At 40.3% G+C, this 22,977-nt stretch overlaps 1 protein-coding gene and 2 pseudogenes across 1 annotated transcript; 1 reads left to right on the forward strand and 2 right to left on the reverse strand.

Annotated features, from left to right (window-relative positions):
• Positions 1–1,631: 1,631 nt before the first annotated feature.
• LOC122047753 lies at positions 1,632–18,857 on the reverse strand (annotated as a pseudogene).
• A 1,221-nt stretch (positions 18,858–20,078) lies between these two features.
• Positions 20,079–21,552, forward strand: LOC122047752 (probable E3 ubiquitin-protein ligase RHC2A). The gene has a single exon (XM_042609220.1). It carries the CDS (start codon positions 20,338–20,340, stop codon positions 21,403–21,405), a length of 1,068 nt encoding a protein of 355 aa, XP_042465154.1. The 5' UTR covers positions 20,079–20,337; the 3' UTR covers positions 21,406–21,552.
• Positions 21,553–21,668: 116 nt separating this feature from the next.
• On the reverse strand, positions 21,669–22,629 carry LOC122048840 (annotated as a pseudogene).
• Between the last annotated feature and the right edge of the window lie 348 nt (positions 22,630–22,977).

The following is a 22,977-nucleotide window of genomic DNA, read 5'->3' on the forward strand; positions in this document are numbered from 1 at the left end:
CTGTTTAGCTGGAGTTTCTGAATATCTCCATTTACCATTTAAAATATCTGAAAAGACACTGCATGTAAAATGTTCAAAATCTCAATATTTAATGAAAGTCAACAGGAACAATTTATACATTACAATTACAGAAAGTACATATACAACAACAGGTTATAACCACAACAATTTGTACAGATAACAATTTAAGAACTCACATCATTCTTAAAAAAAAACTACTTATGCATCAACAAATGGTACCTTACTCTTGACAGTTGCATAACTGGTTTTTCACAGTAAACGGGGACTTAACACATACTAAACATGTATAGAACAACAAATAGAAAAAGAAAGAAAAACGGAATTATCCCCACGCTTCACAGAAAATTCAGATTTAAAATTTAAATCCTAAATGGAAGCACCTAGAACCACAATAACAATTATAATATAAAATAGAACCATCACAACATGATACCAACACAACAAAACTTGTGAATCAAATTCGTTGAGGCATGCACTACTTCTACAATCTAAAGAAAACAATAGAACCAACTTAACTAGCATACAAACCTTTCACCTCCAGAAACCAACTCAACAAGTATACCAGCATCACAATTCCAAAATCCAGCACAACCAGTATACAACATCATAGATTCAAAAATCCCAGATTCAACATCCTTAGGTTATATGAAACAACAACAAGTTTCTCAACAAAATCCCATCCCACCATACATTAAGTCCATACCCAAGTAAACCAAAACCTAAAGATTATACATCCATCGGAAACAACTAAACTAATGCTACATTGGTACAAGACAAATACAGGTATGCTCTAAAGATAAGCACTTATTTTGCAGTAATCCAGGTTGTGATGTTAAGCAGGTATATAAACAAAATTTCACTTACTACTTCCCAAGAACAAAACATTTGGAACATGATCCTTGCAAGATCTCTACAACTAATTTCATATGAAGATCATACACAATTCGAGCAGTCAAGGTATCACAGAAATTCTCATTCCACTACCACAAGACCCGAATCTGAGAATCAATTCAAGCATGTACAAAATTTCTATGGATAGTATACACCAATCTACCATTTAATGAATACATAAGAATGCATATACAGGATAGAACAGAGAACAATACACGTCCAACTCTTTTTTTATAAATAACCAAAGAAGAATTGATTGTAAACAAATTTGACAAATAGCAACAGAAAGACCTTGTACTGATTCATTGAAGAACAAAACTAACGGAATCTGCAAAAGAACCAGCCCCGAACTACAAGAAACAAGAACCACACACTCCTTGAATTCGTCTACAACCATAGCTCACACAAAAGAAAACCGAACAACCTACTTCATCAAACCCATCGGAAAAAAAACTTTAGCATGCATTAGGGCTACAGTTTGAGAGAAAATCCAGCAACATAAATCAACACCCAGAAGAGATCTGTGAAGAAAATCATCAAATTAACTCATGAAATCACTAGATCGATTACTCGTTTTCAGATCTAGGGCATCGGAACCTCCAAAAACACTCGAAAACACATACCTAGAATGTCTATCTGTATCTATAATGGAAGAAAACTTGCCTTTTTCCCAAGCTCTCCTTCGCCGGAATCGCATAACTTGCCTTTTTCCCGAGCTCTCCTTCGCCGGGATCGCGTGCGCGTCCTTTCCTTCTCTGCCCGAAGCCTTCCGTCGAGACCCCTTCTGCTGGTGAGCTCGCTCCCTTTTCCGGGATCTGTGAAGGAAGTGTGAATGAGGTGACGGATCGGAGGCGAAGAGATTAGGACATGAAGAGGTGAAGGAATAAGGTGAGAAAATTTTGCCCGCGGTCTTGATGGAGAGGAGTTCGGAGGAGTGGTTCGCGGAGAGGGGTTCGCCGGAGAGATGTTTGCCGGAGAGGAGTTGGAAGGAGAGGGCGTGAGAGGAGGAGTTGGATGGAGAAGGCCGGCGTGAGATGAGGAGTTAGGGAGAAGAGTTCCGGAGGGATTCGATCGGAAGATAGGTGGGCGAGTGAAACTAGGGGTTTTTCTACTCCTAAAAAAGGCAACACTTTTTAGATGAGAACTTTTTAAAAGACAATACTTTTAAAAAATCGTTGTCGTAGACACTAAAAAAAAGGTTAATAGACAACATTTTTTAAAAAGCGTTGTCTTTGACCCATAAAAATTATTAATAGACAACGGTTTTTAAAAAAGCGTTGTCTATTAATAAGAAAATAATGAAATAGACAACGCTTTTCACTAAAAGCGTTGTTAAAAAAAAAAGACAACGCGTTTTAAAAAAAACGTTGTCTTTTAAGTGTTGTAGAATCCCAATTTTCTAGTAATGACGGTCAATTATCTTGGCCGAGTGGGTATCCAATCGGACCCTTAGTTGGGTCAGATCTCGAGTCCCTCGGCATTTATAAAGTCCTGAGCTGTATTAGCACCATTTAGGGCCGAGTCACTTTGGTCACTCTCGGAGATAACACGGATAAGTATCTCGGCTGAGTGGTTAGCTGGCTAATCAGACCCGTGGTCTGATTGGATCTGATAGACATTTAATCTGACCGAACTCTTTGTTCAAGCAGAGAGGCTCAATGAAGACCGAGTCCTTAATAGCATTCCTTAAATCCAACCTGGCTGAGTGGTATAGCCGATCAGACCCATGGTCCGATCAGACCTGATAGTCATTTGATCTGATTGGACTCTTTTTCAAGCAGAGAGGCTGAGTGAAGATCCAGTCTTTGATAACATTCCTTAAATCCGACTTGACTGCTCCTGCAAACAACATCCGATCGAATTACATAAGGGACTATGTCAGTTCGCTAGCTAAGTATATTAGGGGTCTTTTAATCCAACAACTTAACATTCCTCTTTTTCGCTTTGTGCAACGGCTGACAAAGAATCAAGAGAATATTCCCTCTGTCAACTGTGCACTATAAGTTTTTACCGTGTAAAATGAAGAGATTGCGAGTTCCTTTTGGGAAAAGTGTCAGAGCATCATTATGATATGTCCTTTTTGGCAATGCATCAAGATGTTGGGTCACTTCACTTCGGAGCTAGGGGGAGGGGGAATAGCTTGTCACGCTTCGATGATGATGATTTTCAGCGGAATAGACTCGAAGCAAGCTTTCAATGCTAACGCCAAAGATTTACTTGGTATCCACATCAAGAAAAGGTGACTAATCCAAGGATCTAGCCTTCACTCACACATCCACTATGAATACACTCCTTCTCGGAAACACTCTGAAGACGGAGAAGCCTCATACAAAAATCTTAATACAAAGATACAAGAAGAAGAACAAAAGAAGCTAATACAATATGAACTCTTATAAGATTACAACAGTTGAAACCCTAGCTTCTTGCTTCTTTTTGTTTTGGAATGCCTCTTGACCTTGGAAGTGCAGCAACACTTTGCTCCAAGAACACTCAAGAACTGGCGATGATCACCTGAGAAGAATCGTAGGAGAGTGGAAGGAAGCGATCTGAAGACTGTCCACGCGAACGCCTTATATCGAGTTAATAACGACTATATTTTCAACCTTAAGCAATTACTCTAATCGCTTAAGTGTTCTTAATCGATTAGCCTAATCGATTAAGAACCTTTATATTTGCGTGAGACAGTCTGTAAGCGATTAAACTTCTCTGCTTAATCGCTTAAGCTTCGAACATAAGTATTCTGTTCGATGGAAAAAGCATTGTAAGAGATTACCCTAATCATTTATAGTGTCCTAATCGATTACACTAATCGATTAGAGAGCCTCTCTCTCATTTCCAAGCTTAATCAATTACCTTAATCGATTAAGCTACGGTAATCGACTAACCTAGTCGATTACCAAGCCCTAACTTTCCAACCAAAGTCTAGGGTTTCCTTACCTAATATTCGGTCAACATTGACCTATTGGGATTCCTCATTCCCTAACTTCTGGTCAACCTTGATTTGCTAGGAGTTCTTCACTAAGTGTTTGGTAAATCCTTTGACCCACTTGGACTTTTCTCCTTATACCAAGTATCCGGTAAATCCTTTAACCTACTTGGACTTCCAATCACCAGGTGTTCGGTCAACCTTGACCTACCTGGATTTTTACTACCTGGCTTCACTCGCCAGGACTTTCACCTGGTTTCACTCACCAGGATTTCCTTCTGTCAAGCTTCAGTCACTAGGATTTTTCATTTGCCTAGCTTCACTCACTATGACTTTCCATCTGTCTGACTTCACTCACCAAGACTTTCAACACCAAGTGTCCGGTCAACACTGACCCACCCGTATTTTCGTCTTCTGCCAACCTTCCCGTTGGGCTTACCCTTGCCTAACCTCTAGTTAGGACTTTTCAATCAAGTATCCGGTCAACCTTAACCTACTTGACCAATCTCCACACATGGACAATTGCAACTACAATTTTCATATATTGTCAAACATCGAAACAAACATCAAGACTCAAACTTGAGTCAACTCAAGCTTAGTCAACCTAGTCAACCTTGACCCAGGGGATATTGTACCAACAATATCTCCTTTTTGATGTTTGACAATACATTTAAGTTAGGCTAATCCCATAGCCTCAACTTCTTCTTCATGCTAAAGCATGAATAAAGGTTTTCTTCATTCTCTCCCTTTCCTAAAAAGTAAACTCCCCCTTTAGGTAATGAAAGTCTAACTTAAACCCTATATTCTTCCCCTTTGACACACATCAAAAACTCTCCCCTTGAAGAGTTATCCACACATTATTTACAACCTTACTTGTTGTTCACAATCCCACAATGAAGATCCCAAACCCTTCATTGTGCCCAATGCTCACCCTTAAGCATTAACTCATATTCAATGCTTATCAAAGAGCATTCACACTCCAACAATGAAGATATCCAATCTTCCATTGTTTTTCAATACTTAACCTTAAGCATTCATCACAATGAAGGTTTCCAACCTTCCATGGTTTCATGAAAAATAAATACATGCAAGAGGTGAGACTATCCAGCCAAGAGGTGGTTTCGAATATTTTATCTCTTTCATAGACGACTATTTGAGATATGAGTATATTTACTTGATGCGTCGCAAATCTGAGTACTTTGATAAGTTCAAAGAGTATAAGGGTGATGTGGAGAAATGTCATGGTAAAAGTATCACGACACTACGGTCTGATCGTGGTGGAGAGTACTTCTTAGGAGAGTTTAGGAGTTACTTATCAAAGGTCGAGATTCAATCCCAATTGTTTGCACTTGGTTCACCCCAACAGAATGGTGTGGCGGAACGAAGGAATATGACTCTTATGGAAATGGTTAGATCAATGATGAGTTATTCAGAATTATCATATTCATTTTGGGGATATGCTCTAGAAACGACGGTGTACATTCTGAACTTGGTACCTTCTAAGTCAGTACCCTCTACACCCACAGAATTGTGGAACGAGCGTAAGCCTAGTTTGAAACACATTCAGATTTGGAGTAATCCAGCACATGTGCTGAAGAGAGACACTGATAAGTTGGAATCACATACAGAAGTTCGCTTGTTCGTAGGATATCTTAGAGGAACGAAAGGTGATTTGTTTTATAGTCCTAAAGATCAGAAGGTCATTGTTAGTACCAATGCCCGATTTTTAGAAGATGACTATGTAATGAATCACAAGCCCATGAGTAAAATTGTTCTTGAGGAAATAAGAGATGTCACTTCTACTTTAGTACCAACGGTACAAGATGAGATACCACAAGTAACTGCAACACGTGTCACAAATGATGCACAATTACAGGTAGTGCCTCGTCGTAGTGGGAGGGTTGTTAGGCAACCTGATAGATTCATATTTTTGCGAGAGTCTTCGGACTTGATCCCTGGTGAACATGAAGTTGATCCATGGACATATGATGAAACACTTTAAAATAAAGATGTAGCATCTTAGCAAAGTGCAATGAACTCTGAAATATAATCTATGCATTCTAATCAGGTCTGGGAGCTTGTAGAACCACCAAATGGCATAAAAGTCATTGGATGTATACTTAGACGTAAGGGATGTAAAAGGAAAAGGAAAAGAGGAACAAACGGGAAGGTGGAAACCTTTAAAGCGAGGCTAGATGCGAAGGGGTATACTCAGAAAGAGGGAATCGATTATGAGGACATTTTTTTACCGGTAGCCATGCATAAGTCTATCCAGATTCTTTTATCTATTGTTGCTCATATGGATTATGAGGTTTGACAAATAGATGTCAAGACAGCTTTCCTTAACGGAAGTCTTGAAGAAAATATCTATATGAAGCAACCAGAGGGATTCATTACAAAGGGAAAAGAGCATATAAGCTCAATCGGTCCATTTATGGACTGAAACAAGCTTCGAGATCTTGGAACATCCGGTTTGATGAGGTAATCCAATCTTATGGATTCATTCAATATCCGGATGAGTCTTATGTATACAAGAAAAGTGACAGAAACGTAGTGTTATTTCTTGTACTATACATAGATGACATTTTGCTCATTAGCAACAATATCAAAGTGTTGTCAGACGTAAGGGTATGGTTGTCCAAGCAATTTGATATGAAGGACTTGGGAGAATGTGGACATATTCTTGGAATCAAAGTAATAAGGGATCCAAGAAAAGGATGTTGTGCTTATCCCAAGTTTCATGCATCGATATTATCCTAGCTCGTTTTAGCATGCAAAACTCCAAGAAAGGTTTTCTACCTTTTCGGCATGGAGTACCTTTATCTAAAAAGATGTGTCCTAAACCATCAAAGGAGATAGAGGAGATGAAGGCAGACCCTTATGCTTCGGCTGTAGGAAGCTTAATGTATGCGATGCTATGTACAAGACCGGATATTTGTTTTATCGTGGGCATGGTTAGCAGATATCAAAATAACCCATGACCGGGATATTGGACTGTTGTAAAGCATATATTAAAGTACCTGAAAATGACTAGAGATTATATGCTGGTTTACCAGGCAGATGATTTACTCCTCGTGAGTTACACGGATTCAGACTTCCAATCAGATAGGGACAGCAGTAAATCAACCTCGGGGTATGTGTTTACTTTGGAAGGTGGAGCCATAGCATGGAGGAGTGTTAAGCATAAATGTGTTTCATACTCCACCATAGAAGCTGAGTATGTAACAGCCTCTGAGATAGCCAAAGAAGCTCTATGACTCAGAAACTTCTTGATGGACTTAGATGTGATTCCTGGTTTGCCCAAAGTTATTACAATTTATTGTGACAATAGTGGTGCAGAAACAAACTCGAAGGAACCACGAGCCTATAAGGCAAGTAAACACATTAAGCGCAAGTACCACCTGATACGAGACATCGTAAAATGAGGAGAGGTTGTTGTCGCCAAGATTACATCAGCAAATAACCTGGCAGATCCTTTCACTAAGACCCTTCCGGCGGGAGCTTTTGATAGGCATGTTGAAGGGATGAGAATCAGATGTATGACATCATTTATGACAACATAGTCCTTTAGTATAGTTGGGAGATTGTTGGGATGTATACTATAAGTCTAGCTTTTGTATGAACATCTATTTTGAAATATTTTGAAATAAGAATCACTTTGGTCAAATGTCTGCATTTTATATTTATATATATGTCAATGCAGTTGTCCATTTAATTTATATTGTAGATAACATGTTGTGTGGTGCCACACAGAAGATTATGTTATCGATTCCTTATAAATTATAAATAATAGCTCACAACCAAGATAGATTGGGACAAACCATTGGAACGGTTGTAGTGTAATTTGATATTAGTCTGTCTTGACTATAAAATTACACTAGTACACTTTGTGTGTATTGAGCAAGACCATCTGAGGTTGTTCGATTTATACTGACTATATAAAAGAATAGAACCTCTGTTACTATGGATGTGCATCCTTTTAATCCCTATATAATAACAAGCACGTATACTTAGTATTTATTTATTTAACTTATCAATGAGTGAAATTTATTCATTAAATTAATAGGCCCGATGAGTTAGAAAATAGTATTGTTTATATGGTGTGTTGTTGATTATAGAAGGAAACTGTGTCCTAATTATTTAGGTTGATGATGCCCCTTAAGGAGCTCATAAGGATTATCATATGAATCCTGCAGATGGACTTAGTCCGGCATGATAATAAAGTTGAGTGGTACTACTCTTGGACTCAGATGTTAATTAACTGAGTTGTTAGTAACTCATTTAATTAACGGGCATACGATATCTTAAACACGGGAAGATTAACACACTCATAATAATAAGGAGCCCATATTATAATATGGGATTGGTGCGGTAGTTCAATAATAACCCTTTAGTGGTATGAGTTATTATTGATGGACTTGAGTTGAGTGTTCGGGGCGAACACGGGAAACCCAAGCCCATCGGGAGACCTAAACCAATTCGTCCTCTAGGTCTCCGTTGTAGCCTCTATATAAAACCTTGCATCCACCCATCCATAACCGGGTTTGGTTTAACTTGGTTTGGTTTACCTTAACATGGTTTGGTTTAACTTAACTTGGTTTAGTTTAACTTAACTTGGTTTGGTTTAACATAGTGTGTTTAGATTTTTTTCTAAACAAAATTATGTTAATTTTTCTTTCCTTACAACCGACGATAAGTTTATAAAAAGGACTAGGATGTGACCCCTAAAACCTAACTTTCTAATTATTTCACAACTCCCTTCTTTCCTTGTGGTTCCCAACCCCTGTTCCCTTGCTAGGGCCGGCGGCACAACCCCTTCTCCTCCACTTAGGGTTGGGGCCAATTACCTTCAAAGGGTCGGCGTCACTTCTTTGTTCTCCAAGGGCCGGCGACACTTCTTCTTCTTGGTGGCCGGCGGCTTGAAGAAAAGGAAGAAGAGGAACGCAAGGAAGAAGAGGAAGGAGAGGAAGAAGAAGAAGAAGATTAGAAAGGTACCCCATCCTAGAGACTCCTTTTTGTGGTCGGCGGTTTTGGAAGAGAAGAGAATGAGGGTGGGTAGATCGTTGCACACACGACGTCCAAGAAGAGTAGAGGAATACGACAGAAGATCAAGAGGTTTTAGCTACAAAAAAAAAGGTACAACTAGTTCTTTAATTCCGCTGCGTATCTAGTTTCATTTTTCTTTGTATCGATTTTATGTATCGATTTTGAATACCAACACAAGAGACCAGCAATCTTGTAATTCGAACAAGGTGTGATTTGATCATTCAAGAACTTGTTTGATTGATCAAACACATGTTTGATCGAATATGCGAGTTGCTAGGAATAGTTCTGTTCTTGTACAATTTTTTTTTTTTACAGGAAAATTTAAACAGAACAGAATTCCAGCACCCTTCATAAATGACGAGTTTGTGTAGATTTCAAGGATTTAAACAAGGTGTGCCCAAAATACTATTATCCCCTACCACACATCAACCAGGTGATAGACTCAACCGCCAGCTGCAAGTTGATATGCATACTGGATGCATATCAGGGATACCACTAGGTCCCTCTGGCTAGAGAAGACCAAGAAAAGGTTAGCTTCATAACCATTGAGGGAACTTATTATTATATTATAATGCTGTTCGGACTAAAAAATGTAGGGGCAACATATCAATGACTTATGAATAAAGTGTTCTGAAGGCAGATCAACAGAAACATAGAAGTGTACGTGGATGATATCCTAATTAAGTCTCTCCGAGCGGTTAATCTGTGTGTTGTTGGAGTGTATACTAAAAGCCTAAGCTTTGTAAACATTTATTACGTATAAAGAATCACATTTGGTCAAATTGTCTACATTTGTTTGTAGTTGTTCATTTAATTTATATTGTAGATAACATAGTATGTGGTGTCACATGTAGAAGATGATGTTATCAGTACCTTATAAATTATAATGGAAAGGAACAAACCATTAGAATGTCGTAGTGTAATTAGGTATTAGTTTATCTTGACTATATAATTACACTAGTACACTCAGAGTGTATTGAGTAGGACCATTTGAGGTCGTTTCTTTTATACTGACTTTATAAAGGAACAAAGACCTCGGTTATTATGGAAGTGTGTGCTCTTAATCCTAATATAATAACAAGCATATATATTTGATATTTATTTCTTTAATTTATCAATGGGTGAGATTTAGTTCGATGAATCAATAAGCCCGATAAGTTGAGAAATGGTATCACTTATAGTGTGTGTTGTTGATTATAGAAGGAAACTGTGTCCTAGAGATACTAGGTTGATAATGTCCTCAAGAGGAGCTCATAAGGATTGTCGTATTAAACCCTGCGGTGGACTTAGTCCAACGACAATAAGGTTGAGTGGTACTACTCTTGGATTTAGATATTAATTAAATGAGTTATCGATAACTCACTTAATTAGTGGACATTCGATATCTTAAACACGGAGACTAACACTCTAATAAGAAGGAGCCCAAAATGTAATTTGGGATTGATGCGGTAGTTGATAATAGTTCTCCAGTGGAATGAATTATTATTGATAAAATTAAGTTGTGTTCGGGACAGGCTTAATTTTATCGGAGACCAAACCAATTCCTCCTCTCGGTCCTATCGTAGCCTCTTATTTATAAGTCTTATACCCACCTATACCCACCTTCTATACCCACCAGTAGGGGGCCGGCCAAGCTAGCTGAGGACCAAGCTGCCCTAGCTTGAACCCAAGCTAGTGGGGGCCGACAAATTAAATTAAAAAGGAATTTTAATTTTAATTTTTATTATGTGGAAGAAATAATTTATTAAAGAGAATTAAAATTAAAATATCTCTCTTATAAAAGATCTAAAGATTAAAGAAAGAGATTAGATCTCTTTCCTTATTTATAGATTGGTGAGATATTTTATTTCTCTTTAAAATTATTCACATGTTATAAATTAAAATTATAGAAATTTCCTTTTATCAACCATGAAGAGATTTTTGAAGAGAAATTTTATTTTTTAAAATTTCCGGAAATAAATTAGGAAGTTTTAATTTGTTGATTAAAACTTGTCTAAATTGTTTCCCCTTGATGTGGCCGACCAATATAGATTAAATTGGGAAATTTTATTTTATTTTTCTCAATTAAATCATGTCAAGGAAATTAAGGAAATTTTATTGTAATTAAATTTCCTAATTTGCCTAGGCCAGTGAATATAAAAGAAAGGGTGAGGGTGCCTTCATGAGATACAACCTCTATTATTTCTCTCCCTCTTTTATTCCTTGGAGTGGCTGGCCATCCTCTTCCTCTCTCCCTCTTTGTGGTGGCCGAATCTCTCAAAGGCTTGGAGCTCTTGTGGCGGCCGGATACTACTTGGAGAAGAAGAAGAAGAAGAAGGAGAGAAAACTAGCATCTCTTGGAGCTTAGTTGGTGTTTTGATTTTCTTCCTTGGTGAAGCTTCCTTGTTGTGGCCGAACCTAGCTAGGAGGAGAAGAAGGTGGTTGGTGGTTTCTCATCTCGGAAGATCGTTGCCCACACAACGTCCGAGGTTAGAAGAGGAATACGGTAGAAGATCAAGAGGTCTTTCTAGAAGGTATAACTAGTAATTTTTCCTTTCCGCATCATGCTAGTTATTTATGGAAACAATACCAAATATAAGAGGCTTACGTTCTAGTATTTCGAATATGTTTTTCGAAGTTGTGTTCTTTTGGTTTTTTTTCCTTGTGATTTGATTGTTCTTTTCGGTTAACCTAAAGTTATTTTAGGAAATTAAATATTAGATTTCTATAAAAGGTTTTGTCTAGTCGGTGGTGGTTGCTCCCATATCCAAGAAGGTCATGTGCATCGCCACGTCAGTACTGGAACCTATTATGGAAATTAATATTTAATGGAATTAATAACTTAAGGTGATTTGGGTCGAACGTGTTAAGTTCCGCAGGAGACCCAAGTCAAAACCTAAAAGAACGAATAGATTAAGTTTTGGATCAAACGTGTTAAGTTCCGCAGGCGATCCAAAATTTAATTTAAAAGAACACATGGTAGCTAGGAAAAGGTTCAGACCTTTGTACAAAATTTTTGTACAGTGGAACCTCTAGGTTTTCCGAGTAGCAACCAACATGTGTAAACATAGAGAAAACGTGACAACCCTTGAGAAAGTATGGACTTAAACTTAACCCTAACAAGTACTTATTCGGGGCCAAGAGTGGAAGCTTCGTCATCTATATCGTGACAGAGCAAAGAATTGAAGTCAACCCAAGCACGGTACAAGCTCTTTGAGATGTAGCCCGACCGCATAATCTAAAGGAAACACAAAGCCTGACCAGACGAATTATGGCTTTATCTCAATTCATCTCAAGGTCAAAATACTTCGCTGAACCGCCAAATTCTATTGGGGTGCTGAGTGTGATAAGGCATTAGAGGAGCTCAAAGATTATTTGTCCGCTTTACCTATACTTGTAAAGCACATATTTTGTGAGTTACTCTGGGTATACATATCCGCCATTAAAAGCACTGTTGGATCAGTATTGGTGAGGTAGGACGACAAAGAGCAACAACTTGTATATGTTTTAAATCATTTATTAAAATATATCAAATGTCACTACCGCACTCGAGAAGTTAGCATATGAACTAGTTTTATCCACTCAAAGATTGCGCCCTTACTTTCTGTGATACCCAATAATGATATTAACTAATAGTACTTTGGGGCGGGTGCTCATCAATCCAAAAGTTTTCGGAAGACTAATTAAGTGAACCATTGAACAAGAGTATGATATATAGTATCATCCTTGAATGAGCATCAAAGCTCAAGCCTTAGCCGATTTTGTGACCGAGATACAAAGCTCTGTGCCAAAAGAGACTTGAAAATTTTATATGGATGAGTCTTCCACTCGGAAAGGTAGTGGAGTCGGGATTCTTCTGATATCACCTCATGAAGATCGAATGTAATTGTTCGTTTGGCTAGAGTATCAAACTTCCAACAATGAAGTGAAATATGAAACATTAATAGCCAGTTTGCAAGAAGCAAAATATGTGGGGACTTCCCGAGTCATGATCTACTCGGACTCTCAATTGGCGGCTCAGCAGTTATCAGGCAATTTTGAGATTAACAACGAACAATTAAGGTTATATGTGGAGGCATTTGAGAAATTGAATGCAAAATTTGAAGAGGCGACATTACGAAAATTCCTCCGAGCGAAGAATCAGAAGGTAGACGAGTTAGCAAAGTTGGCTAGTTCTTTAGTGCCTTTGTCTTTGGATAAACCTGTAGAACATACATTGCCGATAGCTTACATTGAAAGGCATACCTAGTTAAAATTACAAAGCGATTAGAGAGCACCGTTAATCTCATTTCTCTAACAAGGAATTTTAACAGCCGATCGAGAGTAGACACATATGATTAAGAAATGAGTCAATCGTTTCACATCAGTAAGATACCACTTATACAAGAGAGTTTTTTCTCATCCTTTCCTCAAGTGCGTCAGATCGGATGATGTACAACATATTCTCCAAGAGGATTAGACAACTCCAACTCGGGAGGATTAGACAACTCCATTTGCTAGCCGGTCGAAAAAGTTATCGAAGGAACTGGTCGGATGCAGAAGTAATGGAACTTACAGCCTTTGTTGGACGAAGCCATTTTATCAAAAAATACAGTGCCTACTCAAGCTTGGAAGATGAAGATGTCCGGTTCATATTTCTTCAGATAGTAGAAATAATGAAAGATTCAGGGGTATAATAAGACTTGGTACAAATAGAATAGTACTATAACCCCACATAATAATCTAATGAAATTAGGAGCCAACTGTTGTAAGGGGATATGAAAGTAATTATAAATATCGATGAAAAATGGTGCAAGGGAAAACGAAGGCCAGCAAGGAATTGGTCCTCGTAGAAAGTGAGATAGTCGGCCGAAGGGAGATTTTGACAATCGCGGCTAGAGGGGATGATGATTTGATGGTCAGAGGGTAGATGGTAAGTGAGACGCATCTGGTCCACTTCCCCGCCATTGAAATCAGAAGCTGTGGAAGTGTACCAAAGTCCGTGGACAGCAAAAGGACGAGCAGAGGCCATGAAATGAGGAGAAGGGTGAACGAAGGAAGGGAAGAAAAATAACTTACGATGAAGATGAAAGAGTACTTGAGCAATTGCCAGTGATAACGAAGGGAGAGGAAGAAGATGATGAAGAGCAAAACGCGAAAATGATGAAGTTACATCAGAGGCTACAACCTTAAAAACCCTAGTGGTGACATCATAGAGTCGTTCAATCAAAGGGATGGAGGAGAGAGGATTAATTTGAATCGTTGAATTTGAACCACCTGAAGTCATATTGAATCACAATAGTTACCTGTCACTTCAAATATTATTTTTCGCAAGCGTGCGACACATGACAACAAAATACAAGCTATATTTTTGAGATATGGGAGGCAATAAGCAAATTTATGATAAAAATGCGTGATTATCATTTCAGCATTAATGGTAAGTGACATGCCTTATTTCTGAGGTGCTAAACTGACGTTAGCTCAAGTCGAGCGACGGTACAGAGAATGAGCGTCCAGTCGAAAAACAAGGGGCCTCATAAACACCAACAGTTACGCATAACATCAGTTTGAGTCGAACGGCGAAACAAGTAGCAAACGTTCAATCGGAGGATAAGAGACAGAAGCAACACAAGTGTCTAGTTAGTCGGGCCTACAACTCCTTCGATTAGACTTGAAGAGGAGGCTTGTGATACGACCAATGACGTGGGGCCTCTGAAGTTGGGTCAAAGTTCAAAAGGTTGGATGATGTAGCAATCAAAGTCAAGGAGGGGTCGACACTCAAGGCCAGCATAGTTGATCCTCTTGATCGAGCGGATAACTGATCGAACCCTTGGTCAGGTTGGATCCCGAGTCCCTCTGCATCCATAAAGCCCTGAGTTGTATTAGCACCATTCAGGGTCGAGTCCTTTTGGTCACTCGGAGATAGCACGACTAAGTATCTCGGCCAAGTGGTCTAGCTGATCAGACCCGTGGTCCGATCGAACCTGATAGACATTCGATCCGACCAGACTCTTTGTTCAAGCAGAGAGGATGAGTGAAGACCGAGTCCCTAATAGTATTTCTTAAATTCGACCTGGCTGAGTGGTCTAGCCGATTGGACCCGTGGTCCGATCGGACCTAAATAGACATTTGATCCAATCAAACTTTTTGTTCAAGCAGGGAAGTTGAGTGAAGACCGAGTCCCTAATAGCATTCCTTAAATCCAACCTGGCTGCTCTTGCAAACAACATCCGATTGGATTACATAAGAGACTCGATCAATTCACTAATTAAGCATATTACGGATCCCTTAATTTAACGATCTAATATTCCTCTTTATTATTTTGTACTAGAAAATCAAAGGAATATTCTCTGTAATAACTGTGCACCAAAAGTTTCTACAGGTGAAATGCAGAAACTTAACTCATGTACGTTGAAGGACGTGAAGAGTCTGATAGAGGAGCCTCCCATCAATCCTTAACCCATGTACTTTTTATCTTCACTTCTCATGTCATCACCTATTCCGACCGAGAATACAACTTTGCACATATTCTCGATATGACATTTCCCAGTACCGGAGTCCGAATTTTGCAGATTAGGATTAATAGTGTGATTAGTGAACATGATCATAATAGAAGATTATTGAACAATATGAGGAATTTAAAGCCTCATGAAACTACTTAACAGAAAGAAACTAAGAATGCTGTTGTTTGAAGTAAAATGTAGGATCTTAGTTGCTACTGATGTATTGTTTTTAGAATAGGTAACCTTTTGCTGGTTTCCAATTTCATAATTGAGAAGGTTTGCTTAGAATTATTGATTCACAAGATCGTCCAAATAAGCACAGAGAAAATAAGGAATGCATAAATTCCTGAGCCCAGCATAGTCATTTGCTATAAGGAATGCATAAATTCCTGCTTTGTTGTTCCGAATCAAAGCTATACAAAAATAAGCACAGAGAAAACAAAAGTATCAAGTCAGCATAAGAGAGAAAGCTGAACCTGTAGAATTTGACTGCATTATGTTTAAGGTAATGAAACATAGATATCTAAAGAAACTCACAGGATATTGCACTGAGGGCTTTTGTGCGAACAGTTAAATCAGGATCTGATATGAAATTTGACAGGAGGGATTCAAGACTACTGGCTTCCATTACAAGTTGCTGGCTACGAGGATTGTTCTGCACAATGGTAGTTACAACATCTGCAGCTTTTGCACGAATACCAGCATCAGAGTTTTTGAGGTAACCGAGAAGAGGGAGTAAGTCACCAATAGAGTGGAGATCTGGTGTATTAGGACATCCAGTAACATAAATCATCAACTAGCAAGAAAAACAATTTCTGCAGGAAGAAACGGAAGAAAAAAGAATAATTGCACTAACCATTTGCCATATCAATAGACTCAACATGTTCCTGAAGCTCATCCAACATATCTGCAAGAAGAAAAGAAGATGCCAGCAGTGAGCATGCATAAACCAACACTGCAGTATAAAAAGGGCACTATACTTTTCGTCCCCCTTTTGGCATCTATAGCAACAAGAAATAATGGTTCAGTCATCTTGGAGTCTATAGATACAACCCAGAAGTTCTGAGTAAATGAGCAATTGATTACGACACTGTATTTTGTTATTTCTTGATATCTTCAGTTCTCTTCCCTCACCCATAGTGGCTTCTTGTGGTGGATTATAAGGAGATATTACAGTACTAGAAGAATACATTTGCTCTTGAGGGGACTCTACTAGACGTTGAAGACTTGGGTAGTCCATTTCATAACCAGTTACAATTAATTCATTCCCACCACCTTCTGATGCAAAAGGATTAATAAAATCTTCTTCAAACATCATAGGTTGAGTAAGAGAGACCATATACTGTATTTGGTGAAAGAAATCATAATTAGAGTCATCTTGAGTAGTGTCCATGGACCGGAGTACAGTGGCCCCTGGGCTTGTAGCTCCTGCATGGTCTTCCTCAGAACTTCTTTGAAAATGTTTTCTTTCATGAGTGAGAGTTAAAATGGTCTGGCGCTCCTTAGGTAATAGAATGTCCATAACTAGTGGGGATTTCTTGTGGTTCATCATTCCATGAGGGTGTAGGAAGTTCCAAATCTGGAAGTGGGTCAGGAATTGCATAATTAACATATTAATCATACTTACCGCTTGGTTCGCCTAAATTATCCCATTGTGCTTCTGGTTTCTTGTGTGATTTATTTTGAGGAAAAGAAGTTGTAGATCCAAATCCTTCTGTACCACGGTTGGTAGGTGTAAGATTTTTGACTTCATATACTTCAGGTATGGCAATGTATTCAAGGATATAAGTTGAGCGACACAATCTCCTCTATAAATATGAATAAATTGATCAGAATAATTGAAGGCGAGTATTTTGATTTCACCCCTATAATCACAGTCGATAACACCTGCTCCAATATCAAGACCAAGTCTGAATGCTGCACTTGATCTGGTTGCTATTCGGCCATAAGTTCCCCATGGTATTTCTATGCTAATTCTTGTAGATATAAGTCCTCGACCTCGAGGCTGGATAATACAGTCTTCACTTGCAGCTAAATCTAGCCTGCAACACCAGTAGTTTTTCTAGCAGGAATAATTGTAAATGGAGATAGTTTGTGTACCAGTAAATATGGGTGGTTTGTTCCTTCAATTTTTGGATTTGTTGGGATGTCAACTTCTTCAAGGACACCATTATCTCTTTCAATTAATACAGCCAGTGTTTGAACAGTATCTTCATCACTCTGGATTTCCTCATCTTTATCATTATACTTTAATGGCCTTGATGAAGAACCAGCTTTATAGTTGCTAAAGCTTACAGATATTCGTCCATCAATTAGGTTCCTGCTGTTAACTTCAGCAGGTTGCATAGGTATAAGAAGCTGTGGAGGTTTGATAATCCAGTCATGTAAGCTTGAATACGCCAAACCACTTGAAATTCCTTGCGATTAATCATTTGTTTTCAACGTCATCAAGGATTGGGAATTATCGAACTCCCAACACATTGCAGGTAGTTTTGCAACAAAGTAGCTAGAAAGTCGAAGAACAAAAGACCCATAACATGCTAACAAACATCAACTAGAAAGCCATGTAAAAATGACATGATGGAACCTACGTGTAATCTAAAGCATAACAAAAGATCCATGTTTAAAGCAAGCAATTGCATTCTTATAAATATAATAGCTATATAATATTTCTGAAAGATTAAGTCACTATTTGGTGGGCTAATACGCGATTAACAACACAATAATTGACGTTAAGAAATAAAATCCTAATTAAGTGATCTAATACATTTTGTATTAAGGGGATTTAAGACTATTGAATATGGATTCAATGTGTAGATCTAATAATTTGGTTCGTTAACATTAATGGGTTATTAACAGGTCATGGATTTTAAGTGGATGGTCTCTGAGCTTTGGATATATAAGGGAGGAAGTCAAAATTCATTTGGGTATTTAGTGATTTGTTAGGCTTCTTCTTCCTCAAACTCTTCCCCATTGAGACTAGGATTTAGTTGCCGCCCATTCTTCCGTTGTGCTTGTTAGAATTCCTCCGGCGACAGATAAGAAGTAATGACATTAACTCTCGATTCAGATCAGCCCTTTGGTTGCTATTGCATTCGGTTTTCCATCCTAGTCTTAAAGATGATTGATAATTAGATCTTGTACCTGCATAATTGATTTAGTTCCATGTATCGTGATGCTTTCCATTTCAATATTTTGAAATGGTCAATATGCATTCTCCTTTATAAAACAGAATTCCATGGTAACAGGAAAAAGATACAATCAAAATCCACAGCAATTTGATTCCACCTTAAAAGAACTCGACGAAAGCATCTAGTAACAATGAGTGCAGTATACATAATAGCTCGTCAAAATCCTAGATGATCCAGGAGCTTACCTACTATGTCATTAGGCCTTGCCCCTCTAAAACATCCTCCGGAGTTTTTATGACAAGGGTGATTTCCTTCATCCTTTTAACTACGTCCACGGTCTGCGCTTGCATGGCTTCGATGAACCACTCCCTATCCTCCTCACTGACCAATCATCGAAGCAGAAAATATGAACTCATCATCATCGAGGAACAAAATTAACCGACTTCATACCAAAAGGAAAGGTTGTTCTTGTTTCTAATGGCATCAAAACCCTTTTTTTTAAAGAAAACTAAAACAAAATCTGCCTGGTAACGATTCGAAGGAGCTCTACCTCAAATTCCGAGCAGAATGAGTCCCATCCGCATGTGAGAAGCTCCACTTGAGCAATCCATCCCTTTTAACTCCGTCCCCGCCATGATTCCTTCACCCGAGAGGAGAGACGCGATTGGCCTTCCTCGAAATCACGGGAAGAAGAATGTCGAGTGGCGGTTTCGGGTTCGACCTAAAATCGCCACGTTCCAATCTTTCCACATCAATTTTGGGCTCGATCCATATTTGGGCTTTAATCATTTACGTACAGGCCAACTTTTCTTCCAGCCTTAATTTTTTTAATCGGGGCGTTGACTGAGAGAGTCAACGTTCTGGAGTGCGAATCTACGAGGAACCTTCCGAGTCATGTAGTCGGGCAACGTGCATCGACTTGGACCCATGGCGGCTGCTAAACGCCTAAACCTGAATATGATACCCGAAACCTTGAATACAATTAAAAACAATTATGCATAAAAGTCCAAACGGGAATGTTTTGGTGCTTATCCATATCTTTATATCTTTAGGCAAGAGCCAATTCTATAATATTATCGTATAAATCTACCAAATTTACAAACAAAATTACTATTTAATCCGGCATTGTTGTAAAATTTATAATCACTCAATCCTAAACACGTTATAATTAATAGTTACCGGTAACTTTTATATATTTTACCAATTACTCAATAGCTTATATAGTATAAATTTAAAATTTACCATAAATATATTATAGCTATTATGGACAGCTACTATAATAATACTGGATACCCAAATATATTTAGATGAAATTATCTAAACAGCGTCGATTTGATTTATTTATTTTGTACGAGAAATGTTTTTCTTAATTTGGGATTTCCTTTCTGATTTTTGTAAATAAAAACTTTAAAAAAAAACGACGTTCCGCCCAAAGTATCGACGAGACCAACTTGACGGCGTTAGTTCATACGGCAATGTTCCACGCGTTCGTACGGGCACGCGGTCTGCGATGGGACGAGTCCAAAAAAACTCCACGTCACGCACGCGGAATGCGGCTTTGGCGACCGATGCCTTCTTTGTCGATCGAGCGCGTTATAAAACCGTCAATTCCTCTCTTTGTATCGCCTGCAGCACGTTGTTTCTCCTCGTCCTCCTCTCCTTATCTCTATCCGGTTCGGGGCGTTGACTCCTGATGTCGAAGTTCTGAAGCGCCGATGGAGTAGGAACTTGGTTGGTATTGTTTTGAATTTTGGGAAGTTGGGATCTTGAGTTGGTAGATCGCGTGATTCGTCGATTCGAAGGAGGGATTTGTCAGAAAGATCGGATTTTTAAGGGGGTTTTTTTTGGCTTCCGATTTTCCATGGCGACGCCGTCTTCTTACTGGTGCTACCGCTGTAGTCGACTCGTCGTGTTGCGGCCGCAGGACGCCATCGTATGCCCCGACTGCGACGGAGGATTCCTCCAGCGGATCGACTCGCCGCCTCACCGATTTCACTCTCCCTCGGCGATCCGCCGTCGCCGCAGCCGCCACGCCGCGTCGTCATCACCTGCCTCTCACACCGTCGTCAGCGTCGGATCCGTCGCCGACGGTCCCTCCCTTCAGCCTTCCGGCCTCCGACGCCGCAGCCGACCCTTCGCTAGCGGCCGCTCTCCCTTTAACCCCGTCGTCGCCCTCCTTAGCCCGTCTAGCGGCGGCACCAGCTTCGGGCTCTACTACAACGAGGGCAACGGCTCCGGCCTCCGCCCTTTGCCGGAAGCCATCTTGGACCACCTGATGCACTCCGGCTTCGAACGCCTGCTCGACCACCTCGCGCAGGTTGAGCTCACCGAACTCGGCCGCGAGAGGGGTTGCGACAACCCCCCGGCATCGAAGTCCGCCGTCGAGTCGATGCCCGCCGTGGAGATCGTCACCGATCACATCTCCAAGGATTGCCATTGCGCCATCTGCACGGATCCCTTCGAGCTCGGGACGCAGGCCCGGGAGATGCCCTGCAAACACATCTACCATCAAGATTGCATCTTGCCGTGGCTATCACTCCACAACTCATGCCCTGTCTGCCGCCATCAGATGCCAGCGGCGAAGGACGATGAGCCGGTGGCCCCTGCCAGGAGCGACGAGGAGGAGACGGTGAGGCTCACGATATGGAGGCTACCAAGTGGAGGGTTCGCCGTGGGAAGGTTCTCAGGAGGGAGGAGAGGTGTAGCAGAGCAGCTTCCTGCAGCCTACACAGAGATGGACGTCCCATCACTCAACCACAGGAGACGATCAGCGCCTGCAGCAACTCCGGAGAGGTTGACGGCGAGAGGAGGAATTCGCCGTGCAGTTTGCAGTTTCTTCTCGTTCTTTAGGCATTCACGTTCAGCTTCTTCTTCTCCACCTCCGAGCAATTCGGAAGCAATTCCAAATGGCGCCAATGCCATTGCTTAAAACTAGTATATACAAAAGTTGAATTTAATTCTTCTTTTCTGATATGTTCCATTGTTTTGATAGATTCTACAAAATCTGATTGGAAACCTCCATGTCTCTGTTATTTTCTCCAAGATTAAGCAATGAAACATGGACAAATTAACTATCTATCCTAGTACACAAAGCATATTCTTTACATGGATTAGGAAGGAAGTCGTCTTCCTCGGCTTGCAAGTGCAGCTTGATGGAAAATGATACTAAGCTTCTCCATTGGGCGTCCATGCCTATATCGCATAAACGATTCTTCCCTTCTATCCCTGTATCAGCCCTCCATTATCTTCGTCAATGACAAAGTCCTTGTGATTGCTGCCTTTCACTTTGTCCTTAGATCTCTTCATGATGTCGCCATTGAGCGAAAGCTGCTCGAATCCAGCCCTGAGATTCCTGACCTGCTACTGCTTGTAAGTCTCCGGCCTCTCGACTCTTTCTGAGCCCTCGCATGCTATGACATTACCAGCCTCCCTTCTGAGGAGATCCCTCTTCATCAGTGACCTCTGGTCATCATCGCGTGGCACATTCACTTCGAGCGTGTCGAACAAGGCCTGGTAGTGGAACAAAGCCTCGCGGACTTGTGTGACGAAGAAAGAGGCACCGTATGATCCGTTCACGACCCCATGGATAAAAACATCCGGGTTCATCTTCCTAATTGCGTCAAGAACCCTAGTCCCGGGCCTGTCGATGACAACGGTCTCAAGTGATACAACGAATAGGATAGAATCCCTGAAAAAAAACAATAATCAGACTGGTTACAGCTCAGGAGTCCAATATCGTTTAGTTACGTGCCCCATTTGGAGAAAAAATTCCTGTAAATTCGCTATAACTAGGGCTCGAACCGCGAGTGCTTGGGTGACAACTTAGATGACCTGCCACTGCACCATAGCCCCGGGGACTTATAGAATCCCTGAAAAAGGTTGAACGGTTGGTTGATGTAACTATCAAAGTCAAGGGAATGTCATCACTCCGGACTAGTACGGTAGTATGACCCGACCGAGTTGTCTAGTGATACAGATGTATTAAGGGGGCCCAAGGTAATTAAGAAGAAAGGAAGGGGTAGTTTGGTCATTAGCCTATTTAGGACTTATAAGTTATGGCACTGTTCATCAAAAGGGGGACTTCTTCTCTTGATCTCTAGATTTTGCCGCCGCCACTAGCCGGCAGACTCGACGCCGCCATTGCCGCCGCCATTGCCGCCTTCTCCTTCATCACCGACGAGTCATCGCTCCCCCTCCCTCTCTCTCTCTCTCTCTCTCACTCCATGCTCTTCGATGTTTTTTGGCCATCGTCACCAAGAGGATGCACACCTGGACCGCCTCGCCGCCTCTCCTCTTGCTGGCAGACCCCTCCAGCACTGGTTTTCTTCAAGCCTGACCACCATCCTCTCGCGAATGGCTATACCATCTCCCTCACCGGCAGTTGCCTCGCGTCGTCAGCGCCGCTTCTCTTTCTTGGCATCACACCATGTTTCCACTGCCGCCTCCCCTCTCGTGGCTAGCGCCAGCACTGCCTCACCTCCACATCGACCGCAGGCCGCCG

This window comes from Zingiber officinale, chromosome 2B (assembly GCF_018446385.1).
Source record: "Zingiber officinale cultivar Zhangliang chromosome 2B, Zo_v1.1, whole genome shotgun sequence".
Lineage (NCBI taxonomy): Eukaryota > Viridiplantae > Streptophyta > Magnoliopsida > Zingiberales > Zingiberaceae > Zingiber > Zingiber officinale.